The sequence below is a fragment of the Dermacentor andersoni genome, chromosome 9 (assembly GCF_023375885.2).
Source record: "Dermacentor andersoni chromosome 9, qqDerAnde1_hic_scaffold, whole genome shotgun sequence".
Classification (NCBI taxonomy): Eukaryota; Metazoa; Arthropoda; class Arachnida; order Ixodida; family Ixodidae; genus Dermacentor; species Dermacentor andersoni.
This window is the reverse complement of record NC_092822.1, coordinates 891,279-916,837: the sequence shown is the minus strand read 5'-3', so window position 1 is coordinate 916,837 and position 25,559 is coordinate 891,279. Positions and strand designations below refer to the sequence as shown.

General features: G+C 46.5%; 1 protein-coding gene across 5 annotated transcripts in view; it reads left to right on the top strand.

Moving 5' to 3' along the window:
• The window catches only part of Grip163 (gamma-tubulin complex component 6), a 478,650-nt gene that overhangs the window by 285,434 nt on the left and 167,657 nt on the right, over window positions 1-25,559 (top strand). For all 5 annotated transcript variants that reach the window (XM_055068412.2, XM_072284402.1, XM_050174613.3 and 2 more), the window contains exon 15: window positions 15,653-15,777. In XM_055068412.2, the coding sequence (XP_054924387.1) occupies window positions 15,653-15,777 (125 nt within the window). The remainder of the gene's footprint in view (window positions 1-15,652; window positions 15,778-25,559) is intronic.

Below are 25,559 nucleotides of genomic sequence, written 5' to 3'. Positions count from 1 at the left end.
CCGGACTTGTATGTTACAGTGATGTCATATTCTTGTAGTCTGAGGCTCCACCGTGCCAGCCGTCCTGAAGGGTCCTTTAAGTTAGCTAGCCAACACAGCACGTGATGGTCGCTGACCACTTTGAATGGCCTGCCATATAGGTAAGGGCGAAATTTCGCTGTAGCCCAAACGATGGCGAGGCATTCCTTTTCGGTTGTAGAATAATTGCCTTCCGCTTTTGACAACGACCGGCTAGCGTAAGCTATCACGTGTTCACGTCCATCTTTTCTCTGGACTAGGACGGCACCGAGGCCTAGGCTACTGGCGTCAGTGTGAATTTCGGTATCGGCGTGCTCGTCGAAGTGCGCAAGTACGGGCGGCGACTGCATGCGTCGTTTGAGTTCTTGAAATGCTTCGGCCTGCGGCGTTTCCCACTTGAACTCGACATCACATTTGGTTAGATGGGTTAGCGGCTCCGCGATGCGTGAAAAGTCCTTGACAAAGCGCCTGTAGTAGGCACACATGCCAAGGAATCTACGCACTGCCTTCTTGTCGATGGGCTGTGGGAACTTTGCGATGGCAGCTGTCTTCTGCGGGTCGGGGCGGACTCCAGATTTGCTGATGACGTAGCCTAAAAATAGAAGCTCCTGGTAAGCGAAGTGGCACTTTTCCGGCTTGAGAGTAAGTCCTGATGACATGATGGCCTCTAGTACTGTTGCAAGCCGCCTAAGGTGATCGTCGAAATTGCCGGCGAAGACAACGACGTCATCCAAGTAAACGAGACAGGTCTGCCACTTCAATCCTGCTAAAACCGTGTCCATCACCCGTTGGAACGTTGCGGGCGCCGAGCACAGTCCAAATGGCATAACCTTGAACTCGTAGAGGCCGTCCGGGGTGATGAAGGCGGTCTTTTCGCGATCTCTTTCGTCGACTTCTATTTGCCAATAGCCAGACTTGAGGTCCATCGACGAGAAGTATTTAGCGTTGCAGAGCCGATCCAATGCGTCGTCTATCCGTGGGAGGGGGTATACGTCCTTCTTCGTGATCTTGTTCAGACGACGATAATCGACGCAGAAACGTAGGGTTCCGTCCTTTTTCTTCACCAGGACAACAGGGGACGCCCACGGGCTTTTCGACGGCTGGATGATGTCGTCGCGCAGCATTTCGTCTACTTGTTCTCTTATAGCTTCACGTTCTCGCGGCGAAACTCGGTAAGGGCTCTGGCGGAGTGGTCGAGTGCACTCCTCGGTGATTATGTGATGCTTGGCGACTGGTGTTTGTCGAATCCTCGATGATGTCGAAAAGCAGGCTTTGTATCGTCGGAGCAGACTTCTGAGCTGTTGCTGCTTGCCCATGGGGAGACTTGGATTAATGTCGTAGTTTGGTTCGGGAACCATGGTCGTCGGGGCAGATGCGGCGGAATCCGAGAGGACAAACGCATTACTGGTTTCCAGAATTTCCTCAATGTACCCGATCGTCGTGCCCTTGTTGATGTGCTTGAACTCCTGGCTGAAGTTTGTCAGCAACACTTCAGTTTTCCCTCCATGCAGTCGAGCGATCCCTCTTGCGACGCAAATTTCACGGTCTAGCAATAGACGTTGGTCGCCTTCGATGACGCCTTCTACGTCAGCGGGTGTTTCTGTGCCGACCGAAATAACAATGCTGGAGCGAGGTGGGATGCTCACTTGATCTTTGAGCACACTCAAGGCGTGGCGACTACGAGGGCTCTCCGGCGGTGTCGCTTTATCTTCCGACAGCGTTATAGACTTCGACTGCAGGTCGATGATTGCGCCGTGTTGGTTCAGGAAGTCCATACCGAGAATGACGTCTCGTGAACACTGTTGGAGGATAACGAAAGTGGCAGGGTAAGTCCGTTTATGAATGGTTATTCTTGCCGTGCATATTCCAGTCGGCGTGATGAGGTGTCCTCCAGCGGTCCGAATTTGAGGGCCTTCCCATGCGGTCTTAACCTTCTTCAACTGGGCGGCGATGTGTCCACTCATTACGGAGTAATCGGCCCCTGTGTCCACTAAGGCGGTAACTGCGTGGCCGTCGAGAAGCACGTCGAGGTCGGTGGTTCTTTGTCTGGCGTTGCAGTTAGGTCTTGGCGTCGGATCACGGCTGCGTCGTGTTGAACTGAAGCTGGTACGTCGCATCGTCAAGCCATCTTTCGTCGGTGTAGTCTTGGCTTCCTGACTTCGTCGGGACGGCGGCGTGTCGTCATTAGGTCGTCGAGATGGTTTCTTTGTCGTCTTCGTCGGCGGCGGAGGATCTTCGTCAGTTCGACGAACAGCAACCGCACCTCCATCGGTTGCTGCTTTTAGTTTTCCGGATATGGGCTCGCAGACCGGCCCCGGGCTGGGCCAGTGTATGGTCGGCGCTGCGGCGACAGGTAACGGCCTGGTGACGGCGAACGGGACGGTCGTCGAGGGCTCCACTGAGTGGCGGCGAGGTAGTCGGCGATATCGCGAGGTCGTTCGCCAATCTGTGGTTGCGGCGCATTCACGGCGAACCCTCGGAGTCCCATCTCCCGGTATGGGCATCGGCGGTAGATGTTCCCGGCTTCTCCGCAGTGATAGCAAAGCGGGCGATGGTCAGGGGCGCGCCAAACGTCAGTCTTCCTTGGAATGCCGCGTGGGGTGACGGGTTGGCGTGCTGGCGGCGGGGTTGGTGGTGGACGACGGAACTGTGTCGTCACTGGGCCCTGCCGTGGGCGCGGAGGGGGAACGTGACGGCGGGCTACAGCGGCGTATGTCATCGCTTGCGGCTGAGCCTGCGGCGATTCAGGGGCTACTCCGAGTTGTTGTTGGAGCTCCTCACGTACGGCGTCGGCAATCGAAGCCACTTGAGGCTGCGGTGACGGGAACAGCTTTTGTAGTTCCTCCCGCACGACCGCTCGGATAGTCTCGCGCAGGTCGTCGGTGGCCAGTGACTGAATTCCTGTGTAGTTGGTAGAGTTCGTGCGGCGGTTGAATTGCCAGTTCCGCATTTCGAGTGTCTTCTCGATGCTGGTGGCCTCGTGAAGAAACTCTTCTACGGTCTTCGGTGGACTTCGTATCATTGCGCCGAAAAGTTCTTCCTTCACGCCACGCATGAGAAGGCGGACTTTCTTCTCTTCGGCCATATCCGGGTCGGCGTGGCGGAACAGGCGGTTCATTTCTTCCGTGAATATGGCGACGTTCTCGTTAGGTAGCTGCACTCGGGCGTCCAGCATAGCTTCGGCCCTTTCCTTGCGCACGACGCTTGTAAAGGTGCGCAGGAAGCCGGTACGGAACAGGTCCCATGTTGTCAATGTCGACTCTCTGTTCTCGAACCACGTTCTCGCGGCGTCTTCTAGGGCGAAGTATACATGCCGCAACTTGTCGTCGGAGTCCCAGTTGTTGAAAGTCGCGATTCGCTCGTACGTCTCCAGCCAGGATTCCGGGTCTTCAGTTGCTGCTCCATGGAAGGTCGGTGGGTCCCGAGGTTGTTGCAGGACAACGGGGGTCGCTGGGGCAGCCATTGGGGTTGTCTTGGCCACGATCTTCTTGGTCTTCTCAGCTAGAAGTCCGTGTTCCGGGGGCAGCTGTTGTAGACGACGGCTTACTCGATGGTCCGTGACTACGTTGGTGCTCTCTTTACGGTCCGAGCTTGGATCACGGCTTGTCGGGGGCGTCCGGTACATGGACCAAAAGCACCTCCACCAGATGCCACGTGGTCGTGACGGCAAAGAACACAGTAGCAATACTGTGAAAGGCAAAACTAGCTTTTATTGGGCGAACCTGTGCCCACAAAACAGGCTACACTTAAAGCACAACGAGAGCGGCGAACACAGTCGGCGATCGTCGAAAATCTGATCAGCGGGTCCAGCGCGTCAGCTTTTATACAGCAGTCATCGAATATTCCAGACTAATCGTTGGGACCCGCGTGCCTTCCACAAAGTTCTACACCATTCGCGTCACGTGATGAAATCAGATAACACAAGGTCCGGCGACAACATACAGCGGATAGAAGCATCGATAACTTTCTAGAAACTTCGGATACATGCAGGCGCGTCCCGCGCTGTGCGATAAGATTTGTTAGGCGGCGAAACGTGGTCGCCCGATAAATATAAGTACACGTGTCAATATGTTTAAATATATCGTGTATGTGCATAGTGTTTACAGTGTAAATTTAAAACAATATTCAAGTGAGAAAATACGGATGAGGCAGTCAGCGCTGGTGCTTCTAATGCGCTTGTCCTCCTATTGTCACGATTTGCAGAAATAAAGTGAAAGTGTGAATTAAAAGCCACGCATGTCCGCGGCAACAATGATGCAGTAAGCTATTAGCCACAATAAAATTCTAAGTGAAAAGGTCAAGGCAGGTCAAAAGAAACCTCAAATGATATGGGTGAAAATGCTCTAGTAATGACACTTGAGGAGGGAAGAAGTTTGGGCGTGTTGGTGGCATACATACAAACTGGGATACATAGCACAAGAATGACACTAGGACAAAGCAGGAACACGGGACAAGCGCTAACTTTCATCAATTGATTTATTGCAGCTGGTGAGCATATATATATACTCACTGGAACGCTACTGCAACAGACACACTGAAGGGAAGGAGGAAAAGCAGTTATGTGACTACTATGCCCAATAATTCAAGCTCTTTCTTTGATAAACGAATAGGCAGTGTGCTAACACAATCATCACCTGCTCTAGCTATCTCAGCTGCTTCGACAATTTCCCTCATTATCTTATTCCTGTGGCAATAGACAACAACAGTTTGTTTTAAGAGAGGGAAGCATGGTGCCTTCGCGTCACATTTTCTACAATGGGCAGCCAGATGCTCATCTATTGCGATGCTCTCCACTTTATTACTATGCTCCGCCAGACGCACGTTTAAACATCTCTCCGTCTGGCCCACGTAGTACTTCCCACATGAAAGTGGAACCTTGTACACCACATTGCGAGTGCATGTAAAAAAGGATCCTTGTGCGCGTTAGCACAACCTGGCTTTCGTTTCCTCATGGGACAGCGGAACACACTCAACCTCAAGAGTTTGTTAGGTGCTGTAAAAACAATGTTTACACCAGACCGTTGCCCAACCTTTTTTAGGTTGTGGGAAACCTTATGAAAGTAGGGTATTACAGCCACCTTTTGTTTGTCCCTTTCTTTGCTCTCTCTTTCGTCATCCGCTCTCTGCTCATCACTCATGCGTGATGTTAGCTTCCTTCAATGATGCAGGCTTTCAGCAACCGAGATAATGATATGTCTCGGATAGTTCGCTGCTTCCAGATGAGCCACCTGCTTAGTAAGGTCTTCATCCAGCAAGTGAGCACATGACTTAGAAAGAGCGCATGACAAGAAAGAACGTACGATACTTCTTTTTATGAGTTCTGAGTGTGTAGAACTGTACCTCAAGGGCGGCTTATTAGCTCTGGGCTCTTATACCCAACACACATGTTCAGCTTTGAAATGCAAACGCAAGTCTAGAAACCTGATATTTCCCTGCGCAGGAAATTCAGTGGTGAACGTAAGTGGCCTATAATACTCATTGAATGAGGCAAGAATACTGTCAACACTAGGGTTTGAACAGTCAAAACAGCGATCTGCATGAGAACTGGCAGCCGGAACAAGTAGTGATCTATCTAAAAATACCAAAAAATCATCTACACATCTAAAAACCTTTACAACGCTCAAGTCGCCCAACTGCGCAGAAAGAGCTTTGTCACATCGAGCTCACTTTAGGTGTGTGTGTGGGGGGAGGGGGGAGTAGGCTTCGGAATTGCCGGGAAGAGGGGGGGCTCAGCCCTCCCCCGGAAAACTCTTGAGAAAGCTTTGGCCGCGGAGCCCCCCCCCCCCCCCCCCCCCCCTTGTAGTCAGCGCCTATGAAAAACAGCACGATGAAGAAGAGCAGGAACATGAATGGGGGTACTGTTAGGTGAAACATCGCACCAGAGTGTAACGTCGGGGTCGGGAAAGTTTACAAGCGAAGGGATGTAGAAGATCACAGTCGTGGAACTTCATCAATGCATGCTTGAGTACTTGAGCCACCATGAGTGAAAACAAGGAAAGGTGGACAGACCTTGTCGTAGTGTTGATGGTAATACGACTGAGAGCGTCCACTGTCCTGTTAAGGCTGCCTATGATGTAGCTTATGTCTGTCGTGAATTCGGCAATAGAAGCAAGGGGCTGGAGGTCTCTAGGAGTATTGGTGACACTGCAGGAACTTAAAGCCGAAACAAGTGGTTTGTGGTCGGTAAGAATTATAAATTGTTGCCTTTCCAGAAAGTATTTGAAATGCTTCACTGTGAGGTAGGCCGTGAGGAACTCCCGTCCGAAAGTATTGTATTGGCATTCAGTGTCACATAACTTGCAAGAAAAGAAGGACATGGGGGCCCATGCACTATTAAAGGGAAGCTGAAGAGTCTTGCAGAAAAAATGAGTGAAGAGCTGTACGTAATGGTGTTCAACCCTCCGAATTCGAATATCGCATAGAAATTGAGTAAAAGAAAGCACAAACAGAATTTATTTGGACGGAAAGGGCAGCAGCAGACTCGGGGCAGCTCGCACGCCTCGTCTCCACCTATGATTGGTCGGGCGCCTCATGACATCAACAATGGTGTTCGTCCGGAGTGACCGCTGCCGCCACACATGAAGCACGGTTCAAGGTGGTTTGGCGCTCTGGTTTGGTGAGACGGTAATGGTCAATTTCGAGAGCTTGCATTTCTCTGAGGAGTTCGGCATTGCACCCTACATGTACTACGCAGTTGGGCTCTCCAAGAAGCAAAAGATGCTGGTAGCAAGCATTGCTTTCGACGCGAACGAAAGTGAAATGTTAGCATCTCCTTGCGTTAGAAATGTTCTTTGGTGAGTAAGTTTTTTGCAAAGCTGTATTCAGCGATCCAGTGAGTTCGTTTGCGGGCAAACAACTGTACTGTTATGTTCCTGCATGCTTCCTCATGGAACGTAAGCAGGGATGCGATCATCGGCATTTGTGCTCTGCCTCAAAGCTATCGGCAATCTACACAGACGGTTTACACGTGGGAAAAGTTTCCCGGCCCTTGTAGCATGTGTAGTGACCTTCATCAGCATGCCATCCGCACACTACTTATAACTGGAGCCGTAAAGGCGGCAAATTTCGTTGGCTGCATGGGACAGCCGATTTCTCCGTGTGCGAGAGTGAGTGCAGCGTCCTGGTGTGCGCTGGCTTTCAAACATATGCAAACTTTACAATTGCACTGCGTTATGGTAGCTGCACGTAGGCCGTTTCACAACACACGTGCAGATAGAAAATTAACGGCGATTTGTGAGGAAACCTGCGTCAAACGTGGGAGATAAACATGTACCTTCCGTTCAGCGTGCTAACATGAAGGAGCTAGCAGTAAATCAAAATCCAGGTTTGGACGAGTTCGTGTATTCATAAGGTCTTTCAATACCAGTTACCATCTGTCCACCCGCACTCGTCCCGCCTTTGTGCGTTCGTTGCCCCGACCTTTTCATGCTGCGTTTAGAAAGCCTGCTAGCAGCAAGTCATACTCTCACTCATTCACGCATTCTTGATAAACTGTAGTAGTAACTGTCATCACGGAAGTGGTTAGAACACAGTACTGTCATTCTTGAGTGCTTGAAATTCTTTTGATTCACAGCAGCCTCCCACTTAGCTGCAAGCTTCTTGTCTTGAGGGAAGCAATGGAACTTCATCGTGGCCGCTGGTGCTCGTGCAACCATAGGCTGCACAGAACACCGGCATGATCGGCCCACCACTTCAATTGATGATGTGCAAGTCAACTAACACTCTACATACACATAAACAAAGGAATGCAGGGTCGAGCGAAGCAGATTATGACGGCACGCACGCAGAAACAAGCGCGGTCAGGCATGGTCGCGGAGACTGTGAAGGAGCAGAACAATAGTGCTGACGTCCCTACTCCGCGGTTTCCGGTCTCCGCTCGCATCGTCAGTGTCAGCTACAGCACAGTTTTAACCGGCGATTACGTCGCTCCTAAGTGAGAAATCCCGCCCAAAATTTTACCTGCATGGTTTATAAGGTTCCCGCATCCGTATATGAGCATGTTATTGAATTCGGCAGATTCTTCAGCTTCCCTAATCCACTGATGAAGAGCTGCTCCTACGACTTTTGAAGAAGCGTCCACCATAAGGCTAGTGGGAGCAGTCTGTGAAGGGTGATGCAGGAGGGTGGCTTGTGGAAGCTTGGTCTTAACGGCGGCGAAAGCTTGATCAATGACCGTGTCCCAAGGATGTGCGGTAGACTCAGCTTTCAAAATTGAAAGGAATGCTTCAAGAGATTGCACCAACTTAGAGCATGTAGGGATGAAACAGCGATAAAAATTGACGAGTCCGAGAAAACATTGCAAGCTACGTGTGGACTTTGACGGTGGGTAGTCGATGATAGCCTGAGCCTTGTCAGGCAGTGGAGTGGTGTCATGATTGATGTCATGTCCCAGAAAATCTATCTCTGGAACCCGAAACTGACATTTGTCAACATTGATAACAAGATTGTAATCTCGAAATCGAATGAAAAGTTGACGTAGATGTGCTTTGTGGCTTTCAACATCGCTGCTGGCAACAAGTCATCTATGTATGCAAAAAAAGTGGTAAGCCTCTGGTGACTTTGTCTATAAAACGCTGAAAGGTTTGAGCTTTGTTGCGCAAACTGAAGGGCATGCGTAAATACTCAAAAAGGCCAAATGGGGTAGTTATAGCAGTCTTTAGAATGTCGGCTGGCTCAACATGGATTTAGCGATAAGCTTTCACAAGATTGATATTTGAATATATTGCTGCGCCGGTTAAAAAGGCAGTGCAATGCTGAATATTGGGTAGTGGGTATTGGTCGAGAATAGTGACCGCATTCAGTGCGAAATAATCACCACAGGGCTGCCAGCCATTGTTCTTCTTAGGCACCATGCTTAGTGCTGATGACCACGAGCTTGATGATGGTCGAATCATTTTTAGTTGCAACATATGCTCAAATTAATTGCGGGCAACTCGAAGCTTATCAGGACTGAGTCAGCGTGGGCGGCAGTGAACGAGTCGGCCTGTAGTACTAATACAATGGGTTACAGTGTGGTGTGTTTAGGGGTTTTATCCATTGGAGACTGTGTAGTAATCTGCGGAAACTCATTGAGTAGAGCTGCATACAGTGAAGTAGGCAGTTTGATGAAAGTAGGGTTGAGAGCAGTAGTGTGTGACAGAAAATTACGGTGAATGACAGACCCGTGATGTTATCCACCAGGCGACAGTGGCTCATGTCCACCGGCAGATTAAATTACTCAAGAAATCAGCCCATAAGATGGCATGGCAGACGTCTGCTATCCAAAATATCCATGGCAACCTTCTCTTAAGACCGAGATGAAGGGTAAGAGACTTCTGTCCGTAAGTTGAGATGATGGAAAAGTTGATTGCTTGTAGGGGGTTGAGTTTGCACGAAGGTACCGGTCAGCTCTGAACTCAGGAATTATTCTGGCCTCCGCACCGCATCAGGCAAGCGTTTTCTTTGCCCAAATCGTTACCAGACCAGCGGTCTATAAATTACACGTCGGCCGTCCGGCATCCAACCCCAGCGCTGCACAGCTCGTCATCCCTGCCTCGTCCTTACAATGAGTCGTTAACATCTCCGCACCACCTACTGCCGCCGTCGACTCTACAGCCTAATGTGCCTGTTGAAATGCCGTTCTTCTACCCTACACCGACTACCCCTACTTGGTCGCAAAGGCCGCCCATTAATTGACCACTTGTTTGCAAGACGGACTTGTGGTGCTTCGTCGACCGCCATCCACTTTGCTTCCATTGTGGGGAAGCCGGCCATATTTATCGTTTTTGCCTGTATCGTGACCCTGGATACCAGACCTTTCCAACCAGCTTCCCTCGCCCTCGTTGGGACAATCGACACGATATCAGTGTATCCATGCCAGCACAGCCATTCGCTCCACCCTATCATCGACCCCGCTCTCCATTGCCTGCACCGAGCACTTCACCGCACCGTCCCAGTTACACCGATGTCGTCCAGGGCAGGTTTCCTAGTCCTCGTCGGGGAAACTAAAAGCAGTGACCTCTCAGGGGAAGGTTGCCGCCCGTCAAGATGCTCCAACACCCCCAACATTATCAGTATGACCGGAAGATACAATGTCGCTGACTCCAATGGAAATTGTAAGCGCCGACCTCGCCGTTTGCATAGATGGACGCCCAGTGACAACACTAGTGGAAACTGGTGCGGACTTCTCTATATAGTAAGCCAAAAACACGCCGATTGCCTTAATAAGCTCAAGACTTCATGGCCGGGTCTCCACAGAACTGCAGGAGGCCAGTTAATGGCGCCCACAGGCGAAGTTACCACTAGAATTAAAATTGGTGCCTTAGCCTTTGTTGGCACTTTTGTCATTTTGCCGGATTGCTGCAAAGACCTCATCTTGGGTATGGATTTTCTGCATGAATATGGTGCGGTTATAAACATTCTGGACAGGTTAGTCAGGTTTAGCATGGGCCCAGGTTCAGTTGTACTCTGTACAGGGCAGTGACATAGACCTTTATGTGTCGCCGATGATGATGTGACCATCCCACTGCTCTCATGCTCCCTTCTGTTGGTGACATGCGACATACCACGCAACTCCGACGCTGTCACCGAACAAATTCCGATGCCGCTATTCAGCCATGGCAAATCCATTGCAAGAGGCATTGTCAACATTAACTGTTGCCATGCAGAAGTTCTTGTGACAAACTTTAGCCCTGAGTGCTGGCATCTTCCAAAGGGTATGACACTCGTGTACTTTGAAAAGTTCACTCAGGTCACAGACTGTTTCACTGTAGAGCAAGGTGGTTCCACCAGCCTGCCTCCCGTGCCCCGAGATCTATCCATCGATGTTGGCCCAAGCTTGCTGCCTGCACAGAAACAAAGCCTCCTGGAGCTTGTACATCAGTTTCAGGACTGCGTCTCGTCAACTGTTGGTCAAATGCCGTTGAGCAAACATAGAATTATCACTGATGATGCAGCCAGGCCCATATAGCAGAACCTGTGTTTGGTGGCCCCACGGGAACACGAAGCCATAGAAAGTCAGGTCAAAAGAATGCTTGAAGACGACATTATTCAGCCATCGAAAAGTCCTTCGGCATCGCCAGTAGTGTTATTACTAATCTTGCCTGGAGCTCTCACATTGAGATGATATGCACTAAAGCTAAGAGAACTTGTGTTTTTATGTCATCATCTGCACCTTTCGCCATCTGCCATCCGTCAACAGGCCTGTCAAACTTTTGTACGCCCTCAACTTGAATATGCTTCATCGATCTGGTCTCCTCATCCACAATACCTAATAGATAAATTGGAATCCATCCAAAATCGTGCTGCCTACTTTGTAACTTCTAATTACAGTCGTCAATCTAGCATTTTCCAAATTAAACGCGATGTTCCCCTTCCCGACTTGGATTTTCGCCAATATGTTGCCCTTCTATGCCTCTTTCATAAATACTACTATAACTCATGGTCCAGCCGTTTGTTACTTGAAATTCCTTCTCACACACCTACTCGACTTCATAACCATCTTGGTTTCAGGTGCATTTTTAGCTGCACACAGTCATTCAATAACTCTGCATTACCTCGCGCCATCACATTGTGAAATAGACTTCCATATGATATTGTTTCATTAAAAGATCCTGCCAAATTTTGTGAACTTTTGGAACTTAACATGTTTGCTTGACTGTGTTGTACGACTTTGTATTTTATTTGCCTTTGTATTGTTTTTTTTACTTTGTTTTGTATTGTATTCCCTTGGCTTCGTATGTTTTCTTTTTCTAATGTTTACCAGTGTTCCTTTTTTCCCAAAGTACAAATTTATTTGTCTCTCCTAATATGTAGTTCCCTTTCTTGCCTTATTTATTGTCATTTTTCTGTGGAGCCCCCCCCCCCCCCCTACCCAATGCTCGTCCAAGCCTGTAGGGTAAAGTCAATAAATAAATAAATGAATAAATAAAAAGATGTCAGCTTGCGCTTCTACGTTGATTACTGCAAGCTCAATCAGATCACCAAGAAAGACGTTTACCCGCTCCCTCATATAGACGATTTTCTCGAGAGACTGTGACATGCCCGTTATTTCTCGTCGATGGATTTAACGACCGGGTACTGGCAAATAGAAGTTGACAAGAGAGACCGAGAAAAAACTGCATTCTTGACACCTGATGGCCTCTATGAATTTAAGGTACTTCCCTTCGGCTTGTGCTCTGCGCTGGAAACATTTCAGCAGCTGATGGACACAGTGCTCTCAGGCCTCAAATAGCAAGCGTGTTTAGTATACCTGGACGATGTGTTTGTATTTTCTGCAACTTTTGACAAGCACCTGAGGCGACTACATGCGGTTTTTTCAAGCCATCCGATCGGCCGGTCTCGCACTGAAGCCGGAAAAATGCCTCTTTGGCTTTGAAAAGCTTCTCTTCCTCGGTCATGTTGTCAGCAGTGAAGGCGTACGGCCTGATCCCGACAAAATAGCTGCCATTGCAAATTTTCCAGTGCCATCTGACGAAAAGGCAGTTAGACGATTTTTATGACTGTGCACCTATTACCAACACTTCATTCTGAACTTTTCACGAATTGCGTCATTGTTGACACGCCTCACCAGGGAAGACGTCGCATTCGTATGAGATGAAGAACAGCAACAAGCATTCAACAAGCTGCGGCAACAGCTCCAAAAGCTCCCTGTCCTCGGACACTTTGACGAAGACGCCCTGACAGTGGTTCACACCAACGCCAGCAATTTGAGCTTAGGAGCAGTACTTGTGCATATGCAAGACGGCGCTGAACGAGTAATAGCTTGTGCAAGCAAAACCCTTTCCCGTACGGAAGCAAATTATTCCACCATGGAAAAAGAGTGCCTTGCAGTGGTGTGGGCCGTTATGAAATTTCGCCCATATTTGTACTGCCGCTCCTTTAATTAATGTTGTCAGTGACCACCACCGCCTTTGTTGGCTGATGAACTTAAAAGATCCACCAGGACGATTGGCACACTGGAGCCTTAAGCTTCAAGAATTCGACATGGCATTTGTCTATAAATCAAGAAAGCGGCGTGCGGATGCCGATTGCCTTTGTCACGCCCTGTTCGAATCTGCCACTGCGGAAGATGACGACGAAGCAGGCTTTGTTGTAGTTGTCAACACAGCTACAATCGCACAGCAGCAACGCGATGACCCAGAATTGCAACCAATTATTAGTTTCCTGGAAGGTCGCACTTCTCTTGTCCCAAGGCTTTTTGCAAGTGGACAACCATCATTTTGCCTGTACAAGGCAAACTTCTCTCCGAACGAAAACACCTACTTACTCATCGTCGCAACACCTCTCAGGAGTGAAGTATTACAGGCATGCCATGATGAAGCAACATCCATCTGGGCTACACACGAACGCAGCGTAGGGGAAGGCAAAAATACTATTGGCCAAGACTCGTGGCGACCTTTCAACAGTAGGTCTGGACATTCCTTCAATGCCAGTGGTGAAAAGTGCTGCCAGTCAAACCAGCAGGTTTTCTCCATCCTGTTGAAGTGCCCGAAACTCTATTTGCTCAAGTCGGAATGAAATCTACTAAGCCCATTCCCAACTTCTGCTGCAGGTCACAGCTGGATTATCGTAGCTACACTCTACCTTACTTGCTATGCTGAAACCAAGGCTCTGTAGCGGAGTACGGCAAGCGAAGCAGCCCAATTTTTTTATAGAGAATGTTGTACTGAGGCACGGCGCTCCAGCAGTACTATTAACTGACGGGGGAAGTGCATTTACAGCCGAGCTATTTGACACAGTCTTAAGACTTAGTGGAACAGCTCACCAGCAAATAACGGCGTACCATCCGCAAACGAAGTCTGACAGAACGCCTGAATAAAACGCTCACGGATATGCTCTCCATGTACGTGGTTGTCAAGCACAAAAACAGGGATGAAATCTTGCCGTATGTCACCTACGCATACAACATGGCTCAGCAAGAGACAACACGAATGACACTGTTCTGTATCTTACATGGTCGTGAAGTCACAACTATGTTAGATGCGATGTTGCCACATGAATGCTTGGGCATCGAAATGGATGCTGAAGACTTCACTCGACGTGCTGAAGAAGCGCAACAACTTGCTTGCATACGTATTCATAGGCAGCAGGATGATCACTCGAGACACTATATTCTTCGTCACCAACCAGTCTCCTACGAGCCCGAAGAGAGAGTTTGGGTTTGGACTCCCGTTTGCCGTCGCGGCCTTTCAGAGAAACTGTTAAGACACTACTTCGGGCTGCATAAAGTTCTTCGGGGGCTCACTGATGTCAACTATGAGGTTGCTCCCGATAGTCCGCATTGCTCAAGGTGTCGACGGCATCTACCAGAGGTTGTGCATGTGGTCCAAATGAAGCCCTCTTTGTCTTAGTGAATTCACTGCACCAAAAGCTTGTCCCAGTCCTGTTGCTGTGACAATAAAGCATCGGGACGTTGCTTTCTAGGAAAAGAGGCTAATGTCACGACTAAAGGATAGCAAAGGAACAGAAGAAAACGAATTCAGGGACATGAGCAGTGACCACGCTCCTTCTTGGAAAGAAGACGAAGTTGGCGCGTTAGGTCTTGTGGTCTCTGAATATAGAGCTGGTTTTTTGTTTGTCACATCCTGGTCCTGCGTCCTGCGTTTTTGACGTCATGAGAATACCCTGCATGGTATACTGTCTGTGGGAATTAAGGCAAGCTTAATTAGTCGCCGTTGGCTTTGTGACCTGCTTAACTTTTGAGCGACACTTACTGATTGCAGAGTAGAGCAGCACTTACTGATTGCGCTGTAATAACAAGCTTCACCAAATGGCTGCAGAATATACTGCTATACTACTCCAAGTTTTCTAAAAAGACCAATTTTTCTGCTCCAAAACTGCTCAGAAATGCTGGTGTGGCTGCCCCTAAACTGTTCCAGAACGGCATTTTTTCTGCTCCCAAAATTGCTCAAAATACTAAAATGACTGGACCACCACTGAGAATGTCATTCCCACTGAATGCGAGAATGACACAGTATTGATACTCATGCAACACACAAGCACAGACTAGAATGGCAATGCTTTTTATACATTTGCCACAGCAACACAAATAAATTTGCACACTGTCAATCAGTTCTTGCATTCTCATAATGACTAATGAGCTAACTTCTCCTTGGCCAATTCCTCCTTATCGACTGTCGCATTGTCTTTCTTCATCTAGAATGCTAGAGAATGGAGGCACCCCTATGAGCTCACAAAGCTAATAGCCTCAGAGCGTTTGAGTTGACTGTCAGTTGGAGGGAAAGTAGGCCACTGCAAAGCACATAGGAACTTGCACCTTGCAAGGTTTGCAACATTCAAGAATGCTGAGGAGTATTGTTCCTTCGTGCATGATGTAACCTTTTGCTTCCAACATGCTTGCATAGGACCCGCACTGGTGGCTTAGCTGCTTTGGTGTTGCACTGCTAAGCATGAAGTTGCGGGATCGAATCCCAGCCTTGATGGGAGTGAAATGCAAACGCGCCTGTGTCCCTTGCATTGGGGCCACATTAAAGATCCCCAGGTGGTCAAAATTAATCCAGAGTACCCCACTACTGCGTGCCTCATAATCAAATCATGGTTTTAGCACGCAAAACCCCAGAATTCATTCATTCATGCTTACATAGGCCTAGTTTCTTGAGTTAAATAAGGCAACAGCAATTGGGTCCCATTTCAGATGAAAGCTTCTGGGAGAAAGGATTCCAGTATGCAGCCTCGGAGGCTCCATTCCTTGCCACTTTCATGCCAAATGTCTTCACCAGCGCCAAGAGTGCCATGCTGCTCAAAGTCTGCAAGCCTGAGGTGTGTGTGGCATGCCATCTGAATTGATTGTGAGATGCTATTGCAGTGATTATTCATGCTACATTTGGCTTATGACTTTCAAGCGCTCTCGTAGTGCAGTTCAGGTTCAGCTGATCGAAAACAAGCACTCTGAACACAGTCGTCTAGTTCATTTAGAGTGCCATGGTCCAGCTTGGAGCGCTTGGGGGATCTCTTACCTTTGAACTGTGATCCTGACTGTGATCCAATAGAAACTCAATCATTTGGCTACTCCGAAAACTCAGGCTGGCCACCAGCTCTCGCAAGAAAAGGGGGGGGGGGATCATGTTGACACTGCAATTAGACAATGGATGGTCCTGCCATTTCCTTGGGCTATAGGAGAAACATATGTGGAACCTAGCAGCTACCGTGAGGTAGTGACTACGGTCGCTGGCACAATGCGCAACCGGCTAATCAACCTCTCTAGACAAGTGTGTTCAGTCTGTACTTTATTTAAGCACACTTTTATTGTCTAGAGCAGTGGTTCTCAGCCATGGATGTGTTGGAGACCCCTTGTGAACCAGTGGAAGTAATGGGAAAGCGATTGCAGTGACGGGGCAGGGGGTCAAAGGCTTATTTTTTTCTCACTGAACAAAATTGGCAATGACGATCATGGCATGTTTTATTTTTTTAAATTTTTGTGCGGCTTGCTGTCGCAGTTCCGGGAGCAAGTCCCGGAACTAGGAATGAGTCAAGGATAAACTGGCTTCCAAAAAACACGCAATTAAAAAAAAAAAAATTATGGGTTTGCGAAGATCAAAGTTAAGGGAAGATGCTACTCGAGAAAAAAAATATTATTATTTGTACTGGAGATTTGAAAATGTTGCTATTCATAGAGCTTTTTATGCAGATTGCAAATATGTCATGAGTTTACGTGTACCTGCTATATTTCTTTAATTGTGTCTTGCACAACTGCAAAATATAGTCATCTTTGGAAGCACTTTCTTGTGTATTAAAATTTCACGAAAAGCATCATGCTGCAGCCTTTTTAGCTCTTTTTAGACTGCAAAGTGCCGATGTCTATCCAAACTGCATGTATAATTAGTGCAACTATACGAGGAAAGATAAGCAAACTTCAACTAATTTTTTTCGCTATCCCATGAAATATAACCTTGTACTATCGCAGCTACTGCTGAGAGATATTGCAATTTCAAGTAGCTATCAGCATTTTACATATCTTGAAGAGTATGTATGCCAAATTTCATTAGTATATGACAACTATAAGTGCCCAACGTTATTCTCGTGGGATTGAAAAAAAATTAGTTGAAGCTTACTAACTTCTTTTACATAGTTCCACTAATGATACATGCAGTTTGGATAGATATCAGCACTCTGCTGTCTACAAAGAGCTAAATAAGCTATAGCACAATGCTTTTTATGAAAGTTTAATACACAAGAAAGTGCCACCAAAGGTTACTGTATTTTACAGTTGTGTAGGACATAACTAAAAAAATGTAATTACACAAAAATTCATGACATATTTGAAATCTTCATAAGAAGCTCTATGGATGGCAGTATTTTCAAATCTCTACTACTAATAATATTCTTCTTTTTTCGAGTAGCATGTGCCCTTAAGCTTCAAATATTGAATATTGAATACCAAGTAATGATCTGCACATGCATTTGTTCGCAAGTTGTGTTAATTTTATATGCTGCAACATTGCAATTACAATGTCATTGTTACAGAATTAGTCTAGTAAGCCATTATACTAAGACATTGTGCATTTGGCTCATGTTGGCTTGGAAAATTCAGTAATTGCCACTAGCTGTCCTTGCCAACCTGTGCCTTAATATACCGCATTAAATCCCCGTAAACTTGGAAGCATTGGACCACGTGCCAGTCATCACTTATCGCACTTCCTTTTAAGCAATACACTCAGAATTCGTATACAACAGAATGTTCGAACATTTTTGAATATCTATTTTTAGAATCTAGTTCGAATATAAATTATAAATATTTTTAAAATTTTTATTTCTTTTGTTTCAAGCTTGGCTTTTGCGGACACACATTTGAAAATCACTGGTCTAGTACCTTAAAATTGTAATGTGGTCTCCTCAAGAATTTCACAATGTTTGGTTTCCTTGCACTTGCAAAGGTTTACAGTTTTATTCCATGGTTGTTCATAAAGAAAGCACATATAAAAGCTTAGAGATATTGTCAATACTTGACACTTTCTGTTGGCACGATACATAGTATTCTATTGGCATTCAAACAAGATGAAGGCAATTCAAGTAGGCATAAAATTTTGCTAATTCAATCCGCTCAGGAATACCAGACTAGATTGTACCTTGAGGCTTCTCTTGCGCTTTCTTATTTTGGTTGTTTAATCTAGTTTAATGTGCCTCTTATTAGCATGCTCTAAAATTGATCTAATACAGGTTAAGTACATGACTAGCTCAATAGATTGGGATCCTTGCTTTAGTTTCGGATGAAGGAACCATAACATTTGCTTCAGTTCCAAAAGTGCACCTACGTAATTCGCAGTACTGTGACACCACTCTCATGCACTCGTGGCTTTGAGAATTCTAGAAGGCAACAGCAGTTATTATTTTTTTTTTTTTGCTTTAATAGACAAACTAAAATTTAAAGAAATAACAAAACATCCAAACTGAATGTCTGCATGTTTGTTTTTTATAATTGTCTGCATGAACGTCTGCATGTTTTACTTCATACCATAGCAAGAGAGATGTACCTTCTGTTTCGTCTGTTTGTTCCCACGCCATGCAGTCCCACACAGAGAAAACAAAACTACACCATTTCCCACCATCATCCAGGGCCCGATCATGCTCTTTGATCTGCTCGCATCTACCTCAGTGTTCATACGGCACTAACTTATCATGCCGCTTGTCTGTTGCCAGCAGTACAACGGCAAGGTGTATCACAGTAAGGATCCACCAGCGTCTCCGAATGTGCACACTCTGAGGAATTCATTTCACTGAAGCAGCGAGACAACAACGCAGGTGTTCTTGTGTACAGCTTGCTACATAGTGCACAGGGCAAAACGAAACAAAGGCCACAGCTCACGGACTCACACACAAGACTGTTACCAGAAGTGTGCCGCGCAGCAAGAACGTGAGATAAAGGGAACTGTGACGTGTGCGGAACGCAAACGTCTGGCGAGAGTGGCGATGTTGGCAGGGAAGTTTGCCTGCTGAAATCATGGTTCACGGCGTATCAAGTATTTTTATCTCTGTTATAATGAACCAATTTGAAATATTCTTGCTGTAGAACGCTTACTAGATGGCACATAATGGTTTCCAGCATATAACCAAAATTTGCTATTTGGCCTGGTGAGGGGCCCTTTAAAGAATCTCCACATGAAAACAGGCATTGTCAACCCGATGGGCTGAGCTTTCCCTGAAAAACTTGCTCTTTCTGCTTGTTGTAGCACATTTATCTACTGTAGTTATTCTTAGTGGTGCCTTTCTTTTTATGCATCCACTTCTGCTTGGGCCAGAGCACATTGCAATAAATAAGTTTGCCGAAACCAGGATGCTCCGTCTAAAAAAAAACACACGCACACCAGGGCTCTAAACAATTTGTTGCACAAGAATTCACTGTGGATAACTGCAGAATGCTCTTAATCTATTTGATCAACATAACGTCTGTGAGATTTGAGTGCAGGAGGATTTGCCAAAAGCAAAGTGCAGCTTCAAAAAAAAAAATGGAGAGAGAGATAGAGAATAAAAACTCAGAAATGGAGAGAAAAGAGATGCTGGCCTGTCAAAAAAAGCTTTTGTGGAAGAATTCACTGTTGTTAACTTCACAATGTATGAACATTGTGTCAATGCAATATCTGTGTAATTTTCATCTGTGAAAATGTATTTGCTAGAACCAATACAATCGCTCAAGAAAAGTAATAATAAGTATAAAACGGTTGTTTCTTTTTTTGTTGCAAGAATTTACTGTTGTTGGTCACACAATGCTCAAACATCACATCAATTCAATATCTGCATTATTTATTCACCTCAATGCAAAATTATTTCCTACTACTTCCCTCATAAACCAAAACTATATCTTGTGGGGTATAAGTAAATGAGGTGCTTAGAAATACTTTGCAACTAGTTTTACTTGTGTACAACAAGCCGTTCAGTTTTAAAAAGTGGGATCCATTTGTCCCACTGACCTTCGAAACACTGAATGAAAATTTTTATGTAATAACTTCCCTCATAAAACAAGGGAAGTGATTACAGTTGATTACAGCAGAAGTTCAGCAGAATTGTCAGTAGACAGTATAGTTGAAATCAAGGTGTCAAATTGAAAAAAATACCAGTTCAGTTTGGGTTGGGGTTCAGCGCGCTTCGATTTCGTTCCAGTTCAGTTCTGGTTTGGAGAAATAAAAATTAATAACAGCGAACCTGTTCACAACATTGAATATGTTTGCGAACCAGTTCGGCACAGTAAACTTTATTGATAAAAAAAAAGGGAACTCCGACCAAGAAAAAAGAATTTTCTAGTTAGGTAAAAATTAAAAGACATTTGGACTCCCGTGGGGAAATGAAATCATTTTAATTTTTCACTACAAAAAAATTTATCTTTTGGTTGGCATTTACTCTTTTAGTCATGTCTCTTCCCGACCAGACGAAATTCCATCAAGCCCTGGATTTCATTAAACTTTATTCTGCCCTATAGCAACATGCTGCACAGTGCTATTGGCTTGTCCACATGGCGCACACATAGGCTTTGTCGGGAAGTGGAAGAAATGGGCCCCTGGCACATGGGAGACCGAAATTGATGTCTTTATTTTACATATATATATATGAACTTTAATGTTGTACAGCTACAGTAGCCATCCATACATATAAAGACAGTCATCTTAAGCAGTGTCACCACAAGTCTATGTAGTAAGCGCTGGGTCCCTTGACGCGTTGTCACTCTTTTCTGCATTTCCCTTCAATGTCATCGATAATGATTATGGGAAAAACAGTAAAAGCTTATAGGGGCATTCGAATAGCAAAATTTCTTGTTGAATTAAATATGAGGATGCAGCATAGATCCGGCCGTTAAAGTGCCAACATGGCCAGTGGCTGTATTGTACATTGACAGCTTTTTTTTCTTTGTACACTCATTCAAAGCATGACGCAGGCTGCTTGGATAAACTTCTCGTGTGGCTACCATTGCTGCGATTTCAGCAGTGGCTTTTTCGTAAATGAGCTATCAGAATGTGGCCGAAGCACCTTGAAAAGAATAAGTAAAGACAATTTTCTCTACAATATGCAGTTTACGATTAGAGTGCACAGAAATAGAGAAATTTTTGTGTACATATAAAAGGCAAACCTAATTATTGAGGATTCCTATGTCTACATACGGTAGGGTTAGCTTGTACACCTTGACAGTAGCAAAGCCAGCAAAACAAACAAAAAATTTTTTTTGCGGAGTATACTGCGGCATGTGACAGAGGATAGATTCACATTGCATTACATAAATTACAATTCGATACTTTTACTCTGCAGCAAGGAAAGAAGCCAGCAGCTGACATTTTCCCTCAGTTTATAGTTCTTTTTAAATGAAAGAAGGTGAGGACATTGATGCTTCAGAACGACGAACAAGGACAGATTGTGCTAAATGCTACGGCAGTCTTTTTTTATGCAATTGCACATGGTGCAGACTGAATAAAGGCATCTATTTGCAGCAGCCACATGATACTTGGAAAGCCAACAAACCGCCTCGCAAACAAAAGCAAGTGCACAGAATGGTAACAAAGTTGTTCACGGCCACCATCTTTGCGACACATCCTATGGCAGCCTCTTGTTCCCGACACCATTGTAGACGCACATCAATGTTGTTGTGGCTTCAAGCTGATCTCAAGACTATCTTTGGATTTACATGATGAAGCCTTGCACAGACTTAATGCTGACAAAATTGTCCAAATCACACACATTGTGACCCGGGTTTGATTATTAGAAATCGAAAAGTGCGTTGTACTCTGCTTGTAGACCCAAAATATGCGTTGAACCACGGCACTCCTGTGCCCTTTACAGCATATGTCACCATGCACTAAGAAAGTGATGGCATCTATTAGTGACCCTAGTGTTATTGTTACAAGAAGCTTACTTGATCAACTAGTTGCTTTTCCTATTTTCTAGGAGTGTGCAAACACCGAATACAGTGAAACCTCGTTAAACCGTAGTTGGCCGGAGCTCGGAAAAAGTATGTACTATACTGTAGTACTGCTTAAACAAAATAGCATGAGATCGCCCACTTACCTGTCGAAAACAGAAGTCAGAGAGAGTGCAATGAAAGGGGGAAAAACATGCGCTATTTATTCACTTTGCACGACAAAAGTGTTATTTTCATGTGACACCATGGTGACCTAGGTGCGACAACAGTGGCCTCAAACTTGCTGAAGCTGCAAGCCAGCTTTTCAGCCAACCCTCTCTTCTCGGCAAATACTGGCATGGCAGATTCCTCGTTGGCATTGCATATTCTACATGAACTGGCGCTGTAGCGCTGCAGAATTTGCAGGCCGCCTATTTCATTGCGGGGTGCTGTTCTCGCCGCGACGATTGCATTCAAGAGGTTGATGTAACGCGCAGCTTCTGCCACTGTCTGGCCTGAATCGCTCGTGCTGTCGCTTTCCATATCATCCTCATCACTGTCATTAAGCGACACTTCAGCAACAACATTAGCAACGTAACGATGGCGAAAAGTCGAACCTCGTAGCCGACATCTCATCGCGGTCACAGCAGCGCTGCTGAACAACTTCTTCACATTCCAAATGCCGCACACAATAGTCAACAGTAGACCCCTGTCACGTGCCAGCGCCGACTTCTTTGTGTCATGTTCGATGGCCCGAACTATGTGTAATTTTTCTTCTATGCTGAGCACCCGGCATCTTTTTTATGAGAGCTTCAGCATGACGCGAGTCCTTGCTTGCACGATGCCACAACACTCTGGCACGGCACGGCGCCAAAGTGATGTTGATGTGGCTTCATGCGCGAACGCACAGGGCACTTGGAGGCCGTTGTTCTGATCTCTGAGGCTCTTTATTCTACCCGGCTGCCCGATGGGGACGACGCACCGCCGCGATTGCGCAATGAAAAGTGGAAACACTACGTGTTAACCGATGCGTACACAATAAGCTGGTACGGTTTATGCAGATACAAAACACAATATGTTCGGGGATATGACTTTACTACTTTTAAAGCGAAACAACTGTTTAAGCGGGTACAGTACAACGAGGTTTTACTGCACAGTAAAACCTCGGTGATACGATCATGGGTGGTACGAATTTTGGTGTGATACAAATTTGTAACATTCTCTGGCCAAACTACATTGCTTACAATACTAAAAACATTGACTGTTCAGAACACGTTACTGCACCGCTGCGGATCATACCAATGCGTGAGGAACAGCGGTGGCGTAGCGAGTCAGCGTAGCGACCGGCACAGACAAGCCAGCACAACGGGAACTGGGCAGGATCCATAGTCACCAAGCAACCGGCTACATCATAGAGCTGCGCAATCTCTCATTGGTCAAGCGCACTGTGCCACATCGCAGCCTGATGCTTTGACCAGCAAAGAAGAAGATGAGGGCCACTACAGCAATGTAAACTGCAGCAGCAGCCACGACGGGTAGCCCACGACGGGCAGCCCACGACGGCCAAAACACTCCTTGCACTCGATGTGCTGAGGCATTTAGCGGCAAGCGGAAACATTCGTGAGGTCACATGCGCTCACTTTTACACCTTCCAGAAAGCGATCATTGATGATTTTGATAAGGACAAAACATAAACGAATAGTAGAACCCCATTCATAAACATCCTTCAAAGGACCTAAAAAAAAAGAAGTAAGAGCCGGGAAAACGTTAACTGTGAGGAAGGCCACCAATCGCCACACCTATGTAAGAATGGCTCTGAATGGCTTCCAGTAGAGTTATTAGACGTCTCAGTACTCGTACTGTTAACAAGGACAGTGTGTGCATGCGTGTATAATCAAGGGATATGTACAATGTTTTGCGACAGTGGCACCTTTCAACTGTTAATATCATCATTAGCCTATCTTTATGTACTTATGTATTTTTATGCGTCGTCCTCAATTTAAGTAGAACCCTTTTCGTAAGCCTACAGGTTTCTGCCCCGTACGTGAGTACTGGTAAGACACAGCTGTTATACATTTTTCTCTTGAGGGATAATGGCAACCTGCTGTTCATAATCTGAGAATGCCTGCCAAACGTGCCCCAGCCCATTCTTATTCTTCTCATAATTTCAGTCTCATGATCCGGATCTGCTTTGACTACCTGTCCTAAGTAGATGTATTCCCTTACTACTTCCAGTGCCTCTCTACCAATCTTAAACTGCTGTTCTCTTCCGAGACTGTTAAAAATTACTTTAGTTTTCTGCAGATTAATTTTTAGACCCACCCTTCTGCTTTGCCTCTCCAGGTCAGTGAGCATGCATTGCAATTGGTCCCCTGAGTTACTAAGCAAGGCAATATCATCAGCAAATTGCAAGTTACTAAGGTATTCTCCATTAATTTTTATCCCCAATTCTTCCCAATCCAGGTCTTGGAATACCTCCTGTAAACACGCGGTGAATAGCATTGGAGAGATCTTATCTCCCTGCCTGACGCCTTTCTTTATTGGGATTTTGTTGCTTTCTTTATGGAGGACTACGGTGGCTGTGGAGCCGCTTGCACGGAAGCCCCTTCTGTGTCATCACTGATCACCACGCACTCTGCTGGCTATTCTCGCTTAAGGACCCCACGGGGCGTCTCGCTCGCTGGGCATTACGCCTGCAAGAATATACCTTATCCGTGGTATATAAGACGGCACGCTTGCATCAGGATGCCGATTGTTTGTCCCGCTACCCCGTCGACGAACCGGCTGATGCGGACGCCATCGCTTGCGTTTTCTCTGTGTCCCAGTTGCTTGAAATCGGCAACGAGCAACGCCGCGATCCTTCATTACGAGCCCTTATCGACCATCTGGAGTCAATGCCTGACTACGCCTCTGTCCGGATGTTTCTCTTTAAGGAGGGGACATTATACCGCCGCAATCTCGATCCACACGGCCTTGACCTTCTGCTCGTAATTCCATCGCACCTGCGTTCAACAGTCCTCCAACAACTTCACGACGCTTTCTTGGCTGGACACTTGGGCGTCTCGCGCACATACGACCGTGTACGACGTCGATTCTTTTGGCCGGGTCTCGCCCGCTCTGTGAGGCGCTACGTTGCCGCTTGTAAGCCCTGTCAGCGCCGGAAGAAGCCCTCCACACCTCCAGCTTGATGTCTCCAGCCGATCGACGTCCCACCGGAACCCTTTTTCCGTGTTGGTCTAGACCTGCTTGGACCGTTTCCTCTGTCGGGCTCCAGAAATAATTGGGTCGCTGTCGCTACTGATTATGCTACGCGGTACGCAATCACCAGAACCCTCCCGACAAGTTGTGCTACTGACGTTGCTGACTTTCTGCTCTATGACATCATTTTAGTGCACGGTGCTCCGCGCCAATTACTCATTGACCGTGGCCGCAGCTTTCTGTCGGCAGTCGTCGAGGACATCCTCCGCTCCTGCTCGACGAAGCACAAGTTCAGCACGTCCTACCACCCACAGACCAACGGCCTCACGGAGTGCCTCAACCGGACCATCACCGACATGCTTTCAAAGTATGTCGCAACCGACCACCACGACTGGGATCTTCACTTACCATATGTGACGTTCGCATATAATTCATTGCGTCACGACACCGCCGGCTATTCACCATTCTATCTCCTATATGGCCGAGAACCCGCGTTGCCCTTAGACACTTTGTTGCCCTCGGCCAC